This window comes from Macaca fascicularis, chromosome 4 (assembly GCF_037993035.2).
Source record: "Macaca fascicularis isolate 582-1 chromosome 4, T2T-MFA8v1.1".
Lineage (NCBI taxonomy): Eukaryota > Metazoa > Chordata > Mammalia > Primates > Cercopithecidae > Macaca > Macaca fascicularis.
Window position 1 is genome coordinate 132,293,837 of NC_088378.1, and position 20,161 is coordinate 132,313,997.

Below are 20,161 nucleotides of genomic sequence, written 5' to 3' on the forward strand. Positions count from 1 at the left end.
GGCAGGCGTTTGCAAGACGAGAGACGAGCTGAGTGCCTGGCCTTTCCCTCCCACTAGGTCCCAGTCCACCGCTCCCGGCGCCGGCTCCCCGCCTCTCTAGCTATGTACCGACCGCGAACCCGGGCGGGTCCCGAGGACAGGGGCTGGGGCTGCGCGGTGCCCAGCACTGTGCTCCTGCTCTTCGCCTACCTGGCTTACCTGGCGCTGGGCACCGGCGTGTTCTGGACGCTGGAGGGCCGCGCGGCGCAGGAGTCCAGCCGCAGCTTCCAGCGCGACAAGTGGGAGCTGTTGCAGAACTTCACGTGTCTGGACCGGCCGGCGCTGGACTCGCTGATCCGGGTCAGGGGCGAGCAGGGCCGACCTGGGCGCGGCGGGATGGCGTAGGGGGCCGCGGGGTGCACAGGCCGAGGGCGAGGGGACCTACTCGGGCCCTGGTCAGGCGTTTCCCGGTCAGGGAAACGCCGGGAACGTAGACGCGGGCACTACGGGGGTGGGCATTCCTGCGTGGGGACCAGAGGGTTGGAGGACCTCGGAGGAAAAGACCCTGGCTCTAGCGAGAGAACTGAGAGAAGCCGGGCTGAGTCCTCCCTGGGAGCGAGAGGGCATGCTGGCCCGGTGAGGAGGCAGATGCCTGGGGACACATCCCAATTTGGGGGCGAGGACGAGGACGGCAGGGGGCGCGCGCGTAACCGGCCCCGCCCGGCCTGACCCGGGAAAGGGCGCGTTTGGGCCTGCTGGGGGGTCGGTTGCACCTGGACCCATGGCGAAGGGCTAAAGGCCACACTTGGCAGCTTCCAGCCGGAGAACCCGGGCGCACGTTTGCGAACTCGGGGCTGGGACCGCAGGGGCGCCGGGTCTAAGGATGCGCAGGAGCGCGAGCGCGGCGGTAGGAGCCTGGGGGAAGGCGCGCTTGTCCCGGAGGGTGGGTGGAATGGGCCCCAGGCGTGCTGGCCTGGGCCACCCACAACGCAGAGAGGGGGCTCGACGTGCGCAGACCCGGGTTCGAGAGGAGGGCGGACGCAGGGCCTCTCTCTGGCTGAACCCGCTTTACTCCGAGTCTTCGGACACAAGGACTGGGCGCGCCGCCGCTGCGCGGCTGCCGGGAAAGGCTGAAGGCGGGGTTCAGGGGAGGACTCCCAGGTAACTCTGAGCAGAGGCTCCTCGAGGGTGGGGCCTAGCGGGGCGGAGGAGGCCAGGGAGGGTTCTAGGGGTGGCGCATCTTCCCACTGAAGGGACGCCAGACTGGCAGCTGCTCGATTTGGCGGAGGCATTGATGTCCCGGGCCCTGGCTTGGTTCCCCACCCCTTTGTCCAAGAGCCCAGAGTCCAGACAGCTGCACGCCAGCCCCGCCTTGCAGTCCTGGTGGCTCATCCATCCAGAGTCTCCAGCCCAAAGCCAATCCCCGGAAGGTGGCGGGGAACCGTGCCAGGGTAGGAAGGGACCTAGCGCGGAGCGGAAGTGGTGTTCTGAACCCTTGGACTAGGCCGATTCAGTGAAGTCAGGAGCTAGCCAGGGCCAGGCCTATCTCTACTAAGGACCTAAAGTGGTTCCTCCAGCTCCCCACCTGCGGACTTCTGCAAATACAGCCCGACTGCTGGGTCCTGGTGCTGAGGCTGCCTGCCATTACCTTGCAAAGGTGGTGAACTTCAACTACAAGCAGCCTGGGCCCAGGGAGATGGCTATGATGGTGATGATAACAGTAAATGCCTCTGTGCAGCGCTTACCGTGTACCGAGCACTGTTTCCAGTGCTTTACCCATATTTACTTGTTTCAGGCTCACCTCCCTCACAGGTGGGTACTGTTTTCATCATCCTGTTTCAGAGGTGAAGAAACTGAGGCTCAGAGAGGTTACATACGAATGCATGCCTCCATAGCCAGGAGCTGGAGCTATTAACCAGCATGAGTACTGCTTCAGTGTGGACCTGTGGATGTGGGTGCTTCCCAAGATTCCCAGCCAGGCTGTCATCTCTTTGGGCTTTCCCTTCAACTCCCTCTACCCCCACCTCACCCCCTTCCTCAACCCTCCTGTGGCTTCAGCTGTCTCCAGTAATAAGGATGTGGTATCCAGCCCAGATCTTCTTTCTGAGCACCAGATGTGGACATGCAATTTCTGAAATTCCTCAAGGCCAAGAGCAAGCAGTCCTCCTCCTCCCAGCCCTGCTCCTCCGCCTGTCCTAAATCTCGATTGTCTGCCCCATGTCCACACACCCTCACAGTCCTCTGCAACATCTCCTTTACTGCCTATACTAAATAGGGCCAGGTGCCTAGGCTTCTGAATATCTCCTCTCTGTTCTTCCTGGACCACTCCGTGCCAGGAGACAGGCCAGGGCCCGTCTGTCACTCACCTCTGCAGGAGTCTCTCCCCTCTGGTCAACCCCTGCTATACTGCCAGCTGCCACAGAGCACACCAACCTGGTCGTACTTCCCCTTTGCTCAGTGACCTTGGATGATACCTGCTACTTCATACCTGGCATGGCAAAGCCAAGCACAGCTTGGCCTCAATCACTTCTTACCAGTCTCCTTAATCTAGGTCCCAGGCAGTCTCACCTCCCAGCTTCTGCACTGCTGTCCCATCTACCTAAACGTCCTTCTACCAGAAGCAATCCTACCTGACCCTCAAGGAAGGCCCAGATAAAACATCACATCCTCCATGAGGCCTCTGCTCCTACCCAAATGAGAATGAACATCCTTCTTCCCCAGAGTCCTACAACATTATATGCCTAGTAATGATGATGATAGCAACTGCTAACACCATGTGCCAGGTACTAAGACTACACATAATACCTTGTTTAACACTCACAACAACTCTATGAAGTAGGTACTATTTGTATTACCATTCTACAGGTAAGGAAGCTGAGGCACAGAGAGAAGTTGAGCAACTTGCCCTGGATTGTGTAGCTGCACTTCCTCCTTAATGCCCAAAGTGACATTGACTGCATCATATTAGAGTTAATTAGGTTTATCTGTGTATCACTGAGGGCTGGGGTCATGTCCCCTAAAAGCACCACACGTCATGCCTGGCCTAGTGTTTGTTTCAGGAATGGGAGTGAGCAGGGGAGAAAATGAGTGGTTGTTTTACTAGGACTCCAACCTGACCTAGCCCCTGGGTAAGGTGGGGAAGCAGCTGTCCCCATGGTAGCTGTTGGTAGCTGTACCTGGTGAGCCCTTGGTGAAAGGGGTAGAGCCTCCTTTCCCTGGTGGGCTGGGATCAAAGGGCAATTGTGAGGGCTGTGTGTAGGGGTGGGTGTGTGTGTGTGTGTGTGTTTTGAGGTGCAGGAAATCCGTCACCCCACAGACCCTGGTGGTCATTGCAGCCTCTTCCCCAGGACGTCATCCAAGCGTACAAAAATGGGGCCAGCCTCCTCAGCAACACCACCGGCATGGGGCGCTGGGAGCTCCTGGGCTCCTTCTTCTTTTCTGTGTCCACCATCACCACCATTGGTAAGGGCCAGATGGGGCCAGGGGGATGGGGGTGGGGAAGGAGGCAGCTCCCTGAGAGGCAGCAGGCTGGTTGCCTTTTGGAGGGGTTACCTAGAGCCTCATGACTCCAAGTGCAGTCCGGCTCTGCAGCGTGGACACCACCTGGGCGCAGTCTCAGGCCTCACTACAGACCTGCTGACTCAGCCTCTGTAGCTCACCCAGGTCCCTGGGGGATTCATGTGCACCGTTGGAGTTTGACAAGCACTGCCCTAGGGGATTTCTGCCCCACATGGCCTTTCAGGACGCAGAAATCTCCCGGTACAGCAAGAAACATGTCTCTGGGCCCAACAAGGGTGCCAGTCTCCTCAGCTGAGCCCACCTACCACTGAGCCCCGGGGGTGGTGGTCAGGAGAAGTGGGGGGAAAGTTAGGAAAGAAGAAGGAGTAGAAATCCAAAGAAAGAGCTTTAGACCCCCCTGCTTCTCAGCCCTGGGGGAGGGGGCCATTCCTCCCACCTCCTCGTCTCCAGACCCCATTCCCACAGGCCTCTCTTCAGCTTGCAGACAGCCTCCTCCACTCCTCATCGCTATCCTCCCCACACACAGGGACGCCTGGAGTAACCCTCCCCTGGGGAAGAGCTGAGGTAGAGCTTGTCTCAGGAGGGTGCTGAGGGGCTGTTGTGCAGAGAAGAGCAGGCTAGATCCCTGCATGACACAGGACTTGCCACCAGGTGGCAGGCTGATATCACCGGTGACTTGGGCTAAGGCCTCCCAGCTCCTGGCCAGCCAGGATCCTCTCTCCAGGACACCAATATCCCAGCCTCCCCACAGGGTGGGGTAAGGCAAGAGCACCCAGAGGATTCTCCATCTAGTTTTAAATTGGCCAGAACTTCTTGAAAGCAGACCTCAGAGCTACATGGGAGCTTGGGCAGTCCTTGAGACAAGCATGCTTGGGAGGCACCCCAGACCCCAGGGGCCCTGAGCCCCTGAAGGACTGGCAGGATGGACCGATTCATCTTTACATCCCCAAGGGTCTATTACAAGGCCCAGCATACAGCAGCCACTCAATAAATACGGCCACGTTAAGGAATTCCATTAAATATGCATTCACCAGGCATGTATTGAGTTCCAGGGTAGCAGGAGATCTTAAAACACAGTCACCATAGGCCAGGCCTCCCAGATTTGGGGGTCCTTTAGTCTGCAAACCCCACACCTCCCACACTCTTCCCCAGGCCTGTGACTTTGACCCACCAAATTCAGAGTTTTGCTACCTCTCTTCCCACCTCTCTTCCCAACTCTACCACCCCTAGCCTAGATTATGTCTCTGTCCTTTCCTCTCCACTCAGTTTCAACCAGCTGTGAGGGTGAGAAGGGCAGAGATAGGAGGGCCCTGCCCCACCTCCCCAACACAGTACACCTGAGGAAACACCTGTGGTCTTCTTGTACTAGGCACTGTGCTGGGCACTTTGACATTTAAGATTTCAGTTTGTCCATATGGCAACCTCCAACGATAGGTCTTATTTTCTTTATTGTTTGAGATAGAGTCTCGCTGTGTCGCCCAGGCTGGAGCGCAGTGGCATGATCTTAGCTCACTGAAACCTCCGCCTCCTGGGTTCAAGAGATTCTCCTGCCTCAGCCTCCTGAGTAGCTGGGACTACAGGCACCTGCCAACATGCCCGGCTAATTTTTGTATTTTAGTAGAGAAAGATTTTACCATGTTGGACAGGCTAGCCTCAAACTCCTGACCTCAAGTGATCCACCCACCTCGGCCTCCCAAAGTGCTGGGATTACAGGCATAAGCCACTGCATCCAGCCTATTTTCATGTCACAGACACAGACGGGCACCATCTCCTCCAGGTCATACGGCTAATGAGCAACAGAGTTGACTAGCCATTGTGGAGTGAACAGGAGGGGAGTGAGGGTTCTGTGACGCTGACCACATGTGTATGCACATACACATGGGAGGAATTTGGAGAGAGAAGGAGAGGGAGATGGGAGATGAGGTACATCTGGAATGCCACAAGGGAAGAAGGGGTATTTTGAGAGGCTCAGCGGAGGGCAGCCTCCTCAGCAACCCCATTACCCTGGGACCAGCACCCTGTAAGGGCAGTACTTTCCAAGCCCTAACACAGCCCTGAGCCCAGAAATCACTCATCTATGAACTCCATTCCTGGCTTGCTCATTGGTTCTCTCATTCATCCATGCGTTTGTTCAATAAATAAATTGAAGGCCGGGCACGGTGGCTCCTGCCTGTAATCCCAGTATTTTGGAAGGCAGAGGCAGGTGGATCACATGAGGCCAGGAGTTGGAGACCAGCCAGGCCAACATGGTGGAACCCTATCTCTACTAAAAATACAAAAATTAGCCAGGCATGGTGGCGGGTGCCTGTAATCCCAGCTATTTGGGAGGCTGAGACACGAGAATCGCTTGAGCCTGGGAGGTGGAGGTTGCAGTGAGCTGAGATTGTGCCACTGCACTCCAGCCTGGGCAATAGAGCAAGATTCTGCCTCAATCAATCAATCAATCAATCAATAGCGTACCTAGTGTGGGCCAGACACTGGTGTTGAGGATACAATGGTAGCCAAAATTAGCAAGTCCTGGCCCTTGGGGAGCTGACATTCTAGTGTGAGGGGACACACATTAAACAGATACATGGACAATAATCAGGTAGTGGGGTGTGCTTAGAGAAAAGTAAAGCTAGTTAAAGGGGTCTCATAGTGATGGGGGCACCTATTGTAGATAGGGTGGCCATTCAAGGACTCGCTGATACAGTAACATTGAAGCAGAGACATAAGTAAAATAATGGAGCAAACTGCTGATGTCTGAGGAAAGAATCCTCTACCAGCAAGTGCAAATGCCCTGAGATGGGAGTGTGACTTGTATGTTTGGGGAGCAGTAAGGAGGTCCAGGTAGGTGGAGAGGGTTGGAAACAGGAACTGCATTCAGAGAGAGTACAGAGGAGACCAATCATAGAAAGACTTGTAGGGTCCTTGCAGGATGCCTAGAGATCCCAGCAAGATGCAAGGTGACAGGAGACATGCTGGAGTGAGAGGTGGATTGGGTGGGGCTGTGGCTACCCAGTGTTCAACAGGTAGGATCATTGACATCCACTGATTTTGCTGACCTGAGGGATGGCTGAGAATAATGGGGTGGAAAAAAAACCATTTAATGTCAGCTGAGAATGCTGTAGGCCTCTATGGGGCTCCTTTCAGAGCTGGAATCTTAGTGTCCCCATCCCACTGGTGAAAACTGAATGGGGAAAAAAAACAGGAAGAGAGGAACTTGGCAGGACCTACAGCTGGAGGAGGAGAGGTTGGTGAGGAGGCAGGTGGAGAGGTGGGTGGAAAGTAGGAGGTTTACCTCGCCCTAGATGCCTGCAGAAATAACTCTCTCCTTTAGAAGAGGAAACCCATAAAGGCCAGAGGGGGAGGTAGATGGAGACTCAAGAGGCTTCTGAAGTCCTCAGACCGGAAGCCAGTTCACTGGAGTTCCATCATTCATTTATTTAACAGACATTTAGCACCTTGTATATACCAGATGCTTGCAGGCTCGCATTCCCTTCTACAGTGTACCTCAATTCCTCATTTCATCGTTACCCCCCACTATAGGTGGCATCCCCATTTTACAGGAGGAAGTAGCGTTCAGAAAGGTCAAGCCAAAAGAAAAGAAAGAAAAGAGGGAGGGAGGAAAGGAAGGAGGGAGGGAGGGAGGGAAGGAAGGAATGAATGGAGGGAGGGAGGGAGGGAGGAAGGAAGGAGAAGAGATCAGAAGAGAAGAGAAGGGAAGAGAAAAAGAAAAAAAGAAAAGAAAAAAGAAAGCTGGGTACAGTGGCTCACACCTGTAATCCCAGCACTTTGAGAGGCCGAGGTGGGCGGATCACGAGGTCAGGAGATTGAGACCATCCTGGCCAACATGGTGAAACCCCATCTTTACTAAAAATCCAAAATTAGCTGGGCGTGGTGGCACGTGCCTGTAATCCCAGCTACTCGGGAGGCTGAGGCAGGAGAATCGCTTGAACTAGGGAGTCAGAGGTTGCAACGAGCCGAGATCGCACCACTGCACTCCAGCCTGGCGACAGAGCAAGACTCCATCTCAAAAACAAGAAAGAAAGAAAGATCGAGCCACTTGCCCAAGGTCCCACAGCCTGCAAGAAGCTGAGCTGGGATCCAAACCTAGGAGGTGCACCAGACTCCAAAGCACATGCTCTGGACTTTTACATACTTTGGCCTCTCTTAAGACCCCTCAGTAAGATGGGGGTGGATGTAAACACTGGTTTCAATATAGTACAGACAAGTGTAGGATGTGTGGGCACAGTGACCCCATCTGGGCAAGCAAGAATGTTAGGCAGTGATAGGAGGCAGAATGAGAGGCATTTGTTCATTTACCGATACCTTCATTTTTGTATTTCCTCATTCATTCATTCACCCATTCTTTATGCAGTCAACACACATATAGTGAAGAGCACCTATTAAGGGTCAGATCCTTTGCCACTTGCTGAGAATATCATGATTAAGAACCAGTCCCAGGCCGAGTGTGGAGGCGCACGCCTGTAATCCCAGCACTTTGGGAGACCAAGGCGGGCAGATCACCTGAGGTCAGAACTCGAGACCTGCCTGGCCAACATGGCAAAACCCTGTCTATACTAAAAATACAAAAATTAGCCGGGCGTGGTGGCCCATGCCTGTAATCCCAGCTACTCAGGAGGCTGAGGCAGGAGAACAGCTTGAACCCAGGAGGCAGAGGTTGCAGTGAGTCAAGATTGTGCCAGTGCACTCCAGCCTGGTCAACAGAGCGAGACTACGTCTTTAAAAAAAAAAAAAAAAAGACCCAGTCCCTGCTCTTGAGGGGCTCAGAGCATATACTTGATATACTTGGAAGAGGCAGACATGGAAACAAATCTTTCTCACACAGTGCAAGGGACAGTGCTGGAGGGGGCCCTGGATGAGGAGCAGCTGCACTGGAGAGTCAAGGACTAGAAGGGTCGTTTATATTTATGTGGGCAAGAAGGGGAGACACTCTTCATAGAGGAAGCATTGTGGTCAAAGGTGCAGAGGCATGGTGGACCTGGAGAGTTCTGCAGGCCAGCAATGTGGCTGGAGCTGGGGAAGTGGGGGCACCAGACGAGTCTCAGAGAAAGGCTGGACGAGAGCTTGGACTTTCCCCAGCAGACAGGAGACTCGATGATCTAATCAGGTTTGCATTTTGGTAAGACAAGACTGTGGTGGTGATCAAGAAGGGTGGAGGCAGAGCTGGAGGAGAAAAGAATGTCCAGATGGATAGAATCTTTTGTGAACATCTTTTCCTTCCCTAGCTTTCCCCCTCCCTATCTTGATGATCAGAGACCCTCCCCCCCAACTTCTACCTCCTCCCCTAGGCAGCTGATGACTTACCGTCTGTCCCTGCCTCCCACTGAGGTTTATGAGGGAGCCCCGTTGTGCTAGTTTGGGTCCTCCAGGAATCAGATATCAAGACAGAATTAGATGCACAAAAGATATATTGAGGGGAGCCTTTGAAGGATAAAAGAGAAGAAACAGGAATTAATGGCAAAAGTCTCAGACTGCAAGCAGCCCTGATACCTGTGAAAGCAGAGAGAGAGGGAAGAAAGGAGACTGGAGTGGGAAGAGCTGCTCACTGCAGTGCGGCTGTGAGAAAGTCTGGGCCAGGCCATGGGGATCCCAGAGCAAAGGTTGCAAGAGGAGTGCTGCACTGGGCAGGGATGACCAGCTTCAGTGCCCCACTATGCCCAAGCAGGGCTGGGAGCCGCGTGGAGACAGCGCGGCCTTAGCCTGAATGGCGCAGTAGATCCTGAGAGTGCAACAGCAGGAGGCTCTGCCCCCTCCAGCATCCCTCTGCCCACCCAGAGAGGAAGGACATGAAGAGAGGAAGAGGAGACTCACATTTGGTGGGTTTGAGCTCATGCATGCAGCTTAGCCTCCTAGAGCTTCTCTGGCCTGGAAAATATGGCACATAATTCTGATTTGGAAGGATGGTTCGAGGGTGCACTGAGGGAATGAATGTACAGGGTGCCCTGCACAGTGCTCAGCACAGAAAAGGAGGGCCTTGGCAAGTATCAGCTGCCCACATCTGCAGTGGTTAGAATGAGGGTCCTGGGGGTTGGGCCCAGGAGTGGGGCTGTGGTGGTGAGTGGACAGGGCTGGGCTGGAAAGATCCCCTGAGTGCCCCCTCTCACCTCAGGTTATGGCAACCTGAGCCCCAACACGATGGCCGCCCGCCTCTTCTGCATCTTCTTTGCCCTTGTGGGGATCCCGTTGAACCTCGTGGTGCTCAACCGACTGGGGCATCTCATGCAGCAGGGAGTAAACCACTGCTCCAGCAGGCTGGGGGGCACCTGGCAGGTGAGGGGGCTGCTGGACGGGGTGGGGATGGGTCACTTCTAGAATGAGGGGCTGCGGTGGGAATTGGGGTTACTAATGAGAAGAGGTGGGAGCAGGGGTTACTGGTGGCGTTGTGATGGGATTGGGGGTCACTGGTCAGAATAGAGTCCTCAGTGAAAAAGGACATTAGTGGTGGAAGCGGGGTGGGACTGGGCAGACAGGAAGGACATGAGGCACAGGCTCCAGGCAGGGAACCTGGAGACTACGGACCAGGTGAAGGGCCCCCTTCTTACTGGGGAGAGCTCTGGCCTGCCTCCAGCTCCCTCGGCTCCCATGCGTGGGGTAAAGGCCACAGGAGGCCTGGGGACACTGTTGTACCCACAGGACCCGGGCAAGGCGCGGTGGCTGGCCGGCTCTGGCGCCCTTCTCTCTGGCCTCCTGCTCTTCCTGCTGCTGCCACCCCTGCTGTTCTCCCACATGGAGGGCTGGAGCTACATGGAGGGCTTCTACTTCGCCTTCATTACCCTCAGCACCGTGGGCTTTGGCGACTACGTTATTGGTGAGAGTTCCTGGCGGTGGGCTGGCAGGGACATATGGCTGCCTACTCCTCTCACTCATCTGCTCCCGCAGCTGGCGCACCTGCTGTGTGCACGCCATGTGGGGGCTTTTAGGCCCAAAATCCGGAGACACTGTCCTACCCGCCTTTGTTGTGTGACGGGGCTGAGGTTGCTCCGGCCCTTCGTGACCAACGCAGAGAGGTCTGACAGGTCCGCAGGCCCCCCTGTTGTGCTTAGAAGGCCCCACATGACGGGAGTCCCGGCCTCCCTCCCTGGTCCATGCTTGCCCCAGGCTCTCCCTTCCCCACTTCACTCTCTCCCCAGGGAACACCAGTCCGTCCCACTGCTCCTGGACTGGAGGCCACAGTACCCGCGGATCAGGCAGTAGGGTCTGGGAGACTCCTGAAACCCCAGCCTCCCCAGAGCCCTGTGGGAAAACAGTTGGCAGGCAGATTCTGAGTGCCAGCAAGAAAGGGTCTCATGATCAGTGGACCCAGGGTGGGTTTAATCAGCGGTACTACACGGGCCCCAGAAGCCAGCAGCCTTGTGTAATCAGGCTGAGGCCGATGCCCAGCAGGTGGCAGTGGAGGGACGTGCTGCGCCGTGAGGGAGTGGCTGCGCCCCAGCTCAGCCTCATCACCGCCCCTTCCTGTCCCTGAAGGTGCCGCTGGCACCACCACCGCGCTAGCCTTGAGGGGCTTCGTGCCCTCCCTCTGATCCCGGACCCTATCGCGGGGAGGAGGCCTTGCCCTTCTTCACTCCTTCAGCGACAGAACCCAGCCTGGAAGAATGAAGTTTTACCAAAGTAACAGTCAACTAACTCCTCAGGCAACCTACAGCAACAATTGTCACCCCCATTTTACGGAGGAGGAAGCTGAAGCTCAGAGAGGCTGAGCCATCTGCCTGAGATTGCACAGCTAGTAAGATATGAATCTTTATCTATTTGACTCCAAAATTCATACTCTTTCCAGACCACCTAAAATGTCTCCTCTCTGGGCCTCAGTGTTCCTGCCTATAAAATGAGGCAATCCCTAGAGCTCCTCAGTGCCGTCTAGCCTGTTTGCAAGGTTCCCAGGAAGAGGGGTCAGGTGTTGGGGCCTCACACTGCCCCCTTCTTGATCTCCGTTATCCTCCCTTATCCTAGGAGGTCTGTTGCTCTGGAAGGAAATTCTTGGGAAGATTTCTTCCAACTGGGTCATGCTCCCACCTTTACCCTCAGAGTAGAGAGATGTGTCTCAGGGCAGCTGAGCCCAGTAGCTCCAAGGGCCATACCTGCACCCTCGCAGCTCAGAGTATGATTCTTAGATCTGTCATTTCTTCTCTATCTCCACTCTGCCATTTCCCTAGTCCAGGCAGGGTTGTTGCATATAGCTGCACAGGTTGGGCACTGCACAATCCTATAGTTTTGCTACTTACACAGAGCATAATAAGGATGGCACCCATGGGCTTGTGCAGCCTCTCTCCTTGTCCCCTGTTGGCTCTTATGACCTTAAATATTACAAAGGCTATGAAGTCACCTGCCCAACTCCTCTGAAGACCTTCATTGTTTTCCCATAGTTTTAGGATAAAGTCCAAAATCTGTAACCCCCCTCCTACCAACACAATCTGACTGAGGAGACCCAGTCCAGGCTTTAAGCCCAGAGGGACTGCCCGGGCCTGGGACAAGGATGGGCAAGAGCACTCCTGTCCAGCAGCCACTGCAGTGGGCAGAGTTGCCCCTTCACCACATCTCTGGAGACTTGCTACCTCCTGGGCCCCTCGGCAGTCATGGCAGTGCCTCGTAGCAGGTCACCACAATGAGAGCCCCAACTGCTTTACCTTCAAGGGATCCGCCTTATATAGATGGAGACATTGAGGCCTGGAGGAGGGAAGGGAGTTGCATAAGGTCATAGAGCAAGTGAGTCAGGGCAAGTCTAGGATAAACTCCCAAGCCTGGGCCCTTCACACCACCCATGTTTCAGAGTCTTCCATGCCTATTCCTCAAACCTCTCAGCTCTCCTTGTCCTCCAGTAACAGGGACAACCCCTTTCTTGGATGGGGATACTAAGGTCCACCACTTGGCTACTGGGTGTTCATGTCCCTGCATCAGCAGCCACAAGAAGCGCTGTCTTCATAGCCACTCCTCTGCCTGAAGGCTGTGGCCAGAGCCACCCCCAGGTCCCAGCCGGCTGCTCCTCCCCGGCCCCATAGCCCTCAAGCCTCCCAATTGCATTTGCAGCTCAGTTGAGCGCCTTGCCAGCTGCCAGGTCTCCTGCCACTTATGATTTCAGCTTAAAAAAATAAAATAAAACGGGGAGAAGAGCACTTCCTCCACTCTGTCTCCAGGAGCAAGCCAAGCTGGCGGGTGGCAGGGCCAGAAAGCCGGCTCACCACCTGATCTCATTTGGGACCATCGGCGGAATCATGGCCCCATAACCCAATCAGCCTAATCCAATCCCAGCTCCTGCCAGGCAGCAGAGGTCAGCTCCCAGGTGGCAGCCTCATCCCCATGTGGGGGTCCTAGAGAGGGGCCCAGCCTTGGGGGACCTAGAGAGAGAGGCTGTCTTGGGGCCAGCAGGACAGGATGAGGAGTAAAGAGAGGCATGGTACAGGGAGCAACGACAGAAAAGGATGACGAAGAAATAGGAGGGGAGATCTCTACCCTTTGAATGATTCCAATCTGATGAGGGAGGCAACACAGACCTCCAGGGAGGGAACTAAATGATAGAGCAAATCCTTGGCAAGATTTATCTAAGACTCACAGCAGCTCCCATCCATCCCCTCTCTCGGCCATACTTACCCAGCACCAACTTCGTTGGGGGCGTCTGGTGGTGAGTGAAACCAGCAACCACCTATAGGTCTTGGGCACCTGTTATGTGCCAGGCACCATTCTGAGCACTTGAGCTGCATCAGCCCGTGTGATCCTCCCAACAGTCATAGGAGGAGGACTCTTACTGTCTCCATTTTACAGATGAGGAAGTAACTTTCCCAGCAGACACACATAGGCCATGAGAGCAGCACGTGTAACAGAGGAACCCAATGTGGTCTGTAGGGAGGAATGTCTGAACTGAGGTCTGCAGGATGAGGAAAGTTAACCAGGCCAAGAAAAATGGAAAATGAAGAGCATTTGGAACTGAGAGGCCATAAGTACAAAGGCCCAGAGGCAAGAAGAATGATAGAGAGGGCAACGGGAAAAAGACCAGAATGACCAGGCAGTCAGAGGGCAGAGGTGTGCTGCAGAAGCGGGCAGAGGGCCTTGAGGATTTCGACTTCATCCTAAAAGCCAAGGGGGCACAGTCGTATTCCCCATCTCACAGGTGAAGGAGGTTCAGACAGGTGACTGAAGAACCGACTCAGGAAATATATTCCGGTGGTTCCCAACATATTCCAGAAGAATCCCATTTGGGATTCTTCCCAAATCCCGTGGCTCCAGCAAGCTACCTCCTTTCAGATACAAGAAAACCAAACAGAGACTGGCAAATACTAGAGCGGACATCGAAATCCTCTGGAGGCTTGTTAAAATAACAGATTGCTGGCTGGGCACGGTGGCTCACGCCTGTAATCCTAGCACTTTGGGAGGCTGAGGCAGGCGGATTGCCTGAGCTCAGGAGTTTGAGACCAGCCTGGGCAACAATGGTGAAACCCCATTTCTACTAAAATACAAAAAATTCACCAATCATGGTGGCAGGTGCCTGTAATCCCAGCTACTTGGGAGGCTGAGGCAGGAGAATCGCTTGAACCTGGGAGGTGGAGGTTGCAGTGAGCCGAGATCGTGCCATTGCACTCCAGCCTGGGCAACAAGAGTGAGACTCTGTCTGCAAAACAAAACAAAACAAAAAAATACAGATTGCTGGGCCTATGCCCAGGGTTCCTGATCCAGTAGGTCTGGGGTAGGGGCCCCATCATCTGCATTTCCAACAAGCTCTCACGGATGCTGATGCTGCCGGCCCCAGGGGCCACACTTTGAGAACTGCTGGGATGGAGCATAAACAGATTCCCTCAGAAAGACAAAGAGGAAATATAGCTCCTAAATCCAAGTGCCAATCCAGGGAGGCTTTCTGGAATCCTTTGCAGGTGACCATGAGGCTAGGAATCTCCATGTTCTGTCCCACTGACCCCTCAACTTGCTTATATGAATCAAACCATGTATCTCTGTTTCTGTTTGAGGAATGTGGTCCTGACTTTCCCAGGCCTCCATCCTCTGACCTCGCCTCTTCCCCAGGGATGAACCCCTCCCGGAGGTATCCACTGTGGTACAAGAACGTGGTGTCCCTGTGGATCCTCTTTGGGATGGCATGGCTGGCCTTAATCATCAAACTCATCCTCTCCCAGCTGGAGACTCCAGGAAGGGTATGTTCCTGCTACCACCACAGCTCCAAGGAAGACTTCAAGTCCCAAAGCTGGAGACTGGGCCCCAACCGGGAGCCAGAGGCCCACTCCCCACAGCAAGAATGCTATCCAGAGGGACCTATGGGAATCGTACGGCATCTGGAACCTTCTGCTCAGGCTGCAGGCTGTTGCAAGGACAGCTAGTTATACTCCATTCTTTGTTTGGTCATCCTCCTCAGTAGCAAGACCCCTGATTTTAGGCTTGGCACATGTCCACCCAAACTAAAGACTACATTTTCCATCCACCCTGGAGGCTATGTGCAGCTATATGATTAATTCTGCCTATAGGATATACAGAGACATGTCCTGGGTGACGTGGGATGTGACTTTCAGGTCAGGGGAGGCATGCCCTTCTTCCCCACTTCCTTCCTTTAGCTGGCTGCAATGCCGATATGGTGGCTGGAGCTCCGGCAGCCACACAGCACCATGAAGTAGAGGCAATGTTTGAGATTGATGGCACAATAAGATAGGAAGAGTCTGTATCACTGATGATCACAGAGCCATCCTAACAAACCTAGACGGAATATCACCCGACCTCCTTTATGTGAGAGAGAAATAAACATCTTATATAAAACACCATTATTTGGGTTTTTCTGTCATTCATAACCAAACCTAATTCTGAGTATACCCAGAGACAAAGGCAGCATCTGAGACTGGAACCTACACAGAGAGAAACTACCTTCTCCCCAGGTGAGTTTGTCCAGGGCTGGTGGCAAGAATGGATTGAAGGCTGGACTGCCAGCCCCCTACACCTTCAGAGAGCCACCAGGTAAACTTGGTAAAGATTTGCTGATAACTCTCAGGGCCGATACAGCCAGCAGGCGGCTGGTCTCAGCCCAGCTGCTGAATCCTTACTCTGTGGCTCATTCATACCACAGAAAAGCCAGGGGCAAGCCAATGGACTCCTCCTGACTCACCCCGCCCCACTGCATTTGAAGGCTCCCACAACAGTTTGCAAAGCCGGGTAGAGTTTGCAAAGGCTACTTCTGTTTGCGGAGTGTTACCGAGGGTTGCTACTAAGACAGCACATAACACAGTGGTTCCCACCATACATACGTATAAGCACAGCCAGAGCTCCTGGCAGTACCAGCTAACACCTGAGGTCACCTGGGGCAGCTGGGCTCTTGGCCTCAGTGGGCACCTGTGATTCCATTCCCTCCACCCATCTTGCAGGTGGCATCCCAGGGACCCAGGGAGTTCCATGTGGCCCCTCCCTGTGACCATCTTGGAACTGGGTCAGAGTCAACCCTTTGGCCAAGGAAGGAGTAAAGGCCGTTACACCATCTCACTTGCGCCATCCATCCTGGCCTCGCATGGACGAAGGCCAGACCCAGGGGCAGCACCAGAGAGTAAACAACAGGGCCTATGCCCACTTCCTAAGGCCCACAGGCTGGACAGAGGAAAACGGAGGGGAGGAAGAGATTGCCGAAGTGTGGAAGTGGCATGCTTTGTGCTTAACATGCTCCAGAAGGAGGACCTAGCAATTCAAAACTGTTCCTCCTGGGAGCAAGGAGCAGGCCAGTGTGTTGGCTTAGTCACTGTGGTCCCAACTCGATCTCACCTCAGACCTCTTTGTCCTCATGCCTGGCCCCACTGGATTCTCCCACAAAGCCTTCACTCCCGTGCCCACACCCACCCTCATGCTCAGAAATGCTTGCCCCAGAAGGAACCAACCTGGGCTGCTGGGGTGCCCAGAGGAAGGCTCATTCTTGACCAGTTCTTTGTCTGCTTCTCAGCCAATGAAAAGAATAACTGGAACTCTGAAGTCAACACCCAGGAGGTGGGAGGGGGAGTGGGGAAGGGACAAAGGTGAATAGGGTAGGGACAGGTGTTAAGAAGTCATGTTGGGAGCCACCTGGAGAGGTCTGGATGTGGGAAATGTACAAAAACAGAGTATCAGACCTCAGTTCAGAAACCACAGAACAGAATGGACAGTGAGGCCACAAGCACGAGGGAGGGAAGGTAGGAGTGATGACAACATGAGGGAGACAGCCCAAGAAAGCTGTTGCACAGTCTGCAGTAAGGAACTGCTTGCTTCTCGCCACCTCAGCCAGGTCACCCAAAGCCTGGAGGAGGAGAGAAAGGGCTGCTCTCAGAGTGTGGCCCTTAAGGGTGCTGAGTTTGGAACCAGCCTGCCTTTGTTGAAATCCTGGTTCCACCACTTGCCAGCTCTGTGACCCTGGGCAAATCTTGCATCTGCAATTTGTTTCCTCTGCAAAATGGAGATAAGAGCAGCTTCGATCTGCAGAAACGAGACGAGTGACTGTGCACCCAAAGGCCTGAGAAGTGTGTATGTCAGCCTTGAGGAGGCGCCACGTGCGTGTCAGCTGTCATCATCATTCCTAGCCAGGCTGAGTGGACAAGAACAGGAGGAAAGCAGATGCTCTGGGGCCCGGTGGCTATGAGGCAGGCAGCGCCTTGGCTGACCCCCTCTCAGGGCTGGCCAGGCAGGCGGGCTGAGCAAGTGGTGACGCAGGATGGGGCCCTGCCCCTGGGGGGCTCCCAGGCTGATAGTATTGCTCTGCTGGCCAGGATAAGGCAAGTGGACATGTGTGACTCACAGGGAGCCTCAAGGCGGAAACTGGGAAGTGAGTGTCCAGTGTGCAAATGTAGGGCCCAGGGACTGACCACTGCGGGTCCCACCATGCCAGGAGCAGGCAGACCTCTGGCCCCAGGGGCCACCTCTCTCCGCCCTCTCTGACCGGTGAGGCAAGATCAGATTCAACATCACTGGGTAGTCCACTTTAAAACAGCGGCATCTTTTATCCTTATCATCATTATTTATTATTGTTGTTATTATTTATTGTTAGCATTTATTAAATGCTTATTATGTGCCAGGCACTGTTCTAAACTCTTTACTTGTAGTAAGTGATTTACTCCTCCTATCAACTCTATAAGAAAAGAACTATTATTTGTAATGCTGTTTGATCATGGGGAAACAGGTCCTCAGTGGATGTTAAGGCCAAAGCTACGTAGCCACCCGTTCCTGTGGGTTGTCACAGGAGTTGCCGCTGGCCCTCTGCAAGGGATAAATTCCCCTTGCCTGGGTGGCAGGGACTTTCTTCCTTTAAGCCCTGTGTGATCTCGACCAGCCACTCCCCTTTCTGTGCCTCAGTTTCCTCACCTGTAAAAGGGGGCTGGCATCAGGGAGTCTGCGTCTTACTACTTCTACTCCCTCAGCCTTGGACTGGATTGTTTTAATAAACATGTTTCAGAAGAGCAGTTTCCAACCCCACCCATCTCAATCCTCCTGGGCCTGTGTTTAGCATTTGGATACGAGGAAGGAAGTCTCTCTTTCTCTTGTCTCCGTATCTGTCTCTCTCTCTCTCAGATAACGTTCGCACACACTCACAGGATCTGGAGGCAAAGAAAAGAGAAAATCTGCACAAAATTCCCCAGGCCCTGAGCCCCTCCCTCATGGCCTCGCCAATGCTGAAGGCCTGGCTGGGGGAAGGGCCAGACCAGACAAAAGGACTTGACTCCCTGGAAGCCAGAGGACCTTCACATCGGGCACGACAGCTACGCTGAGACTCCCATCTCCAGTTCCATCAGCCCTTACCTCACCCAGCCGCACCCCTGGGCTCCAGGCCTGGAGTGTGCTGCCCTGAAGTAGGCCCCACTGGCCCCCCTTCCTCCACCCTCCCTAAACCACACACAGTGCTGGTCTCCACCCACACTGGGTATCCCCAGGGAGGGGGAGACCAGGTCCCCAGGCCTCCCCTTCCACTGTCTGTCCCCCAGCCACCCACACACAGTGCTGCTCCCAGCCTCCAGCCTCACCGATGCTCTCTCCCAATCCCCAGGAGACACGGCTGGATCCTGCATCTCCCCACCCTCCTTTGCCCCTTACCTGCCAAAACTCACCCCCAACTAAAATCATCCTTTGGGGCCAAGGAGAGAGCCCCACCCTTCCCCAAGGTCTTCTCAGCCCATCCCTGGGGACTTTCCCCAAGCTTTTCAGTCCCTGCCCCACTCCAATCACAAAACCTCTCTCAACCTGTCCGGGACCCCGCATCAGCCCACAGCCTGGCAGCACGAAAAGCAACCAGAGTTGGGTACCTCCCACCCTGTGACCCACTCCCTACACCCCACCAGCACATCGTCCAGAAGCGTGAATGCAAAACCATCCAGACCCCTCCCAAGAGCCGCAGACGGAACCCTCTGCCCCCTGCTTCCCCATGGGTTTAGGACCCTGTTCAGCTTTTGCCCACACTCCAACCTTTCCGCATCTTTATAGACCCTCATGTATTCTTTCCTGGACTCAGGTAGATGTATGTCTATATTCTGACTCTACCCCTTGCTGTGTGACATCTGAGAAGTCACATAACCTCTCTGAGCCTCAGTCTCCCCATCCATAAAATGAAAATCCTGATACCAGCCTCAGGATTGTTTTGATAAGTGTGGAGGAAGGGAGGTGGGGGAGTTGGTAACAGATGAGAGAGCATCCATGTCCTACCTTATACTTAATAGGGCTCAAAAATATTTGTGCCCCTCCTTCTTTTCTTCCTCTTGGTCTCAAGTTTCTCCTCCTTTGCCCTTTTTCATCAGGAAGCTTATGAAGCTCAACTGTACCTTTTCCTCCAAGAAGTCCTCTTGGACCTGCCTGCCTTTTAGCCTCCAGTGGACTTGGGAGGGGCAGGAAATGATGTGGGGATGGAAGGAATATATTTTTCAAAGCTCTGTTTTGGAGGGGGCAGCTCCCAACCAGCCCACTGGCCGAGGCCTCTCAGGGTCAGGCTATTGGCCTGGGGGCTTGGGGCCAGAGCAGAGGGGTGGGCGTGAGTCCTCAGCACCACTCTCTAGTTGTTACTCTGTCTTGGCTCCCTCTCTCCATCCACATTCTGACTTTCTCTGAACCCCTGAACTCCATGCGCTGGGTCACCAGGCTCCTTCCGTCTTTAACGTCCAGTTTGATCAGGCCTGAGAGGGGCCATGATGGAAGATAGGAGGAGAGAGAAGTTAGGGTTGTGTGAGCCCTCTCGCTGCGGGCCCTGGCTTTGGGAGTGACTGCGCTCCCAGGGTCATGGCATCAGCTGGGTGAAGTCATAGCATCACCCTTGTCCTTCGGCCCCAGGGTAGTACTGACTCCCCGCTGTGGCTGATCCCTGGGAGTCCTACTGTCTCACGCACATGGACCTGCCCACACTCCACACATAGTTTCTTCATTACATGCTCTTCAACGGGCCCTTGGAAAGTGCCATCTGTGCCCAGCAAGGACAGGACTGATCCCGACACCCAGTTCATCAATCTTTTACTCTTTCCCTGCAGCCCGCTGGGGGAGTGGGGCTCAAAGTACTGAATTAAAACCATGGAAGAATCAATTCAGCCACCTTGCCTAGGGAGTGACTTGCTCTGAGTGATGGCAAGAGGGTAGAGACCCAGGCAGGAGGCCAGGAAGACCCTGTCACCCTTGCCTGTGGGGACAGTGGAACAAGGAAAGGAACAGAAGCTCCCTCAAGCTGTGTTGTCAGTCCTGCAGAGAA

General features: G+C 54.5%; 1 protein-coding gene across 7 annotated transcripts; it reads left to right on the forward strand.

Moving 5' to 3' along the window:
- The first annotated feature begins 3 nt into the window (after window positions 1-3).
- On the forward strand, window positions 4-15,257 carry KCNK17 (potassium two pore domain channel subfamily K member 17). Of its 7 annotated transcripts, XM_074038154.1 has the most exons (6): window positions 4-339; window positions 3,327-3,441; window positions 9,614-9,774; window positions 10,138-10,312; window positions 11,139-11,230; window positions 14,512-15,257. In XM_074038154.1, the coding sequence occupies exons 1-5, from the start codon at window positions 103-105 to the stop codon at window positions 11,186-11,188; spliced, it is 738 nt and encodes a 245-aa protein (XP_073894255.1). In that variant the 5' UTR covers window positions 4-102; the 3' UTR covers window positions 11,189-11,230; window positions 14,512-15,257. The 7 variants fall into 7 exon arrangements, with proteins under 7 accessions (XP_073894255.1, XP_073894257.1, XP_005553164.2 ...); XM_074038156.1 differs by lacking the exon at window positions 11,139-11,230 and having other exon boundaries at window positions 14,457-15,257; XM_005553107.4 differs by lacking the exon at window positions 11,139-11,230.
- The last annotated feature ends 4,904 nt before the right edge of the window (window positions 15,258-20,161 follow it).

What these genes read in the sequence shown, in the direction of transcription:
- KCNK17 (XM_005553107.4), top strand. Translation starts at nt 103, where the DNA reads ATGTACCGACCGCGAACCCGGGCGGGTCCCGAGGACAGGGGCTGGGGC. An exon ending in GTCCACCATCACCACCATTG is followed by an intron (nt 3,442 to 9,613) that starts GTAAGGGCCAGA and finishes CTCTCACCTCAG; the next exon opens with GTTATGGCAACCTGAGCCCC. An exon ending in CTTTGGCGACTACGTTATTG is followed by an intron (nt 10,313 to 14,511) that starts GTGAGAGTTCCT and finishes CCTCTTCCCCAG; the next exon opens with GGATGAACCCCTCCCGGAGG.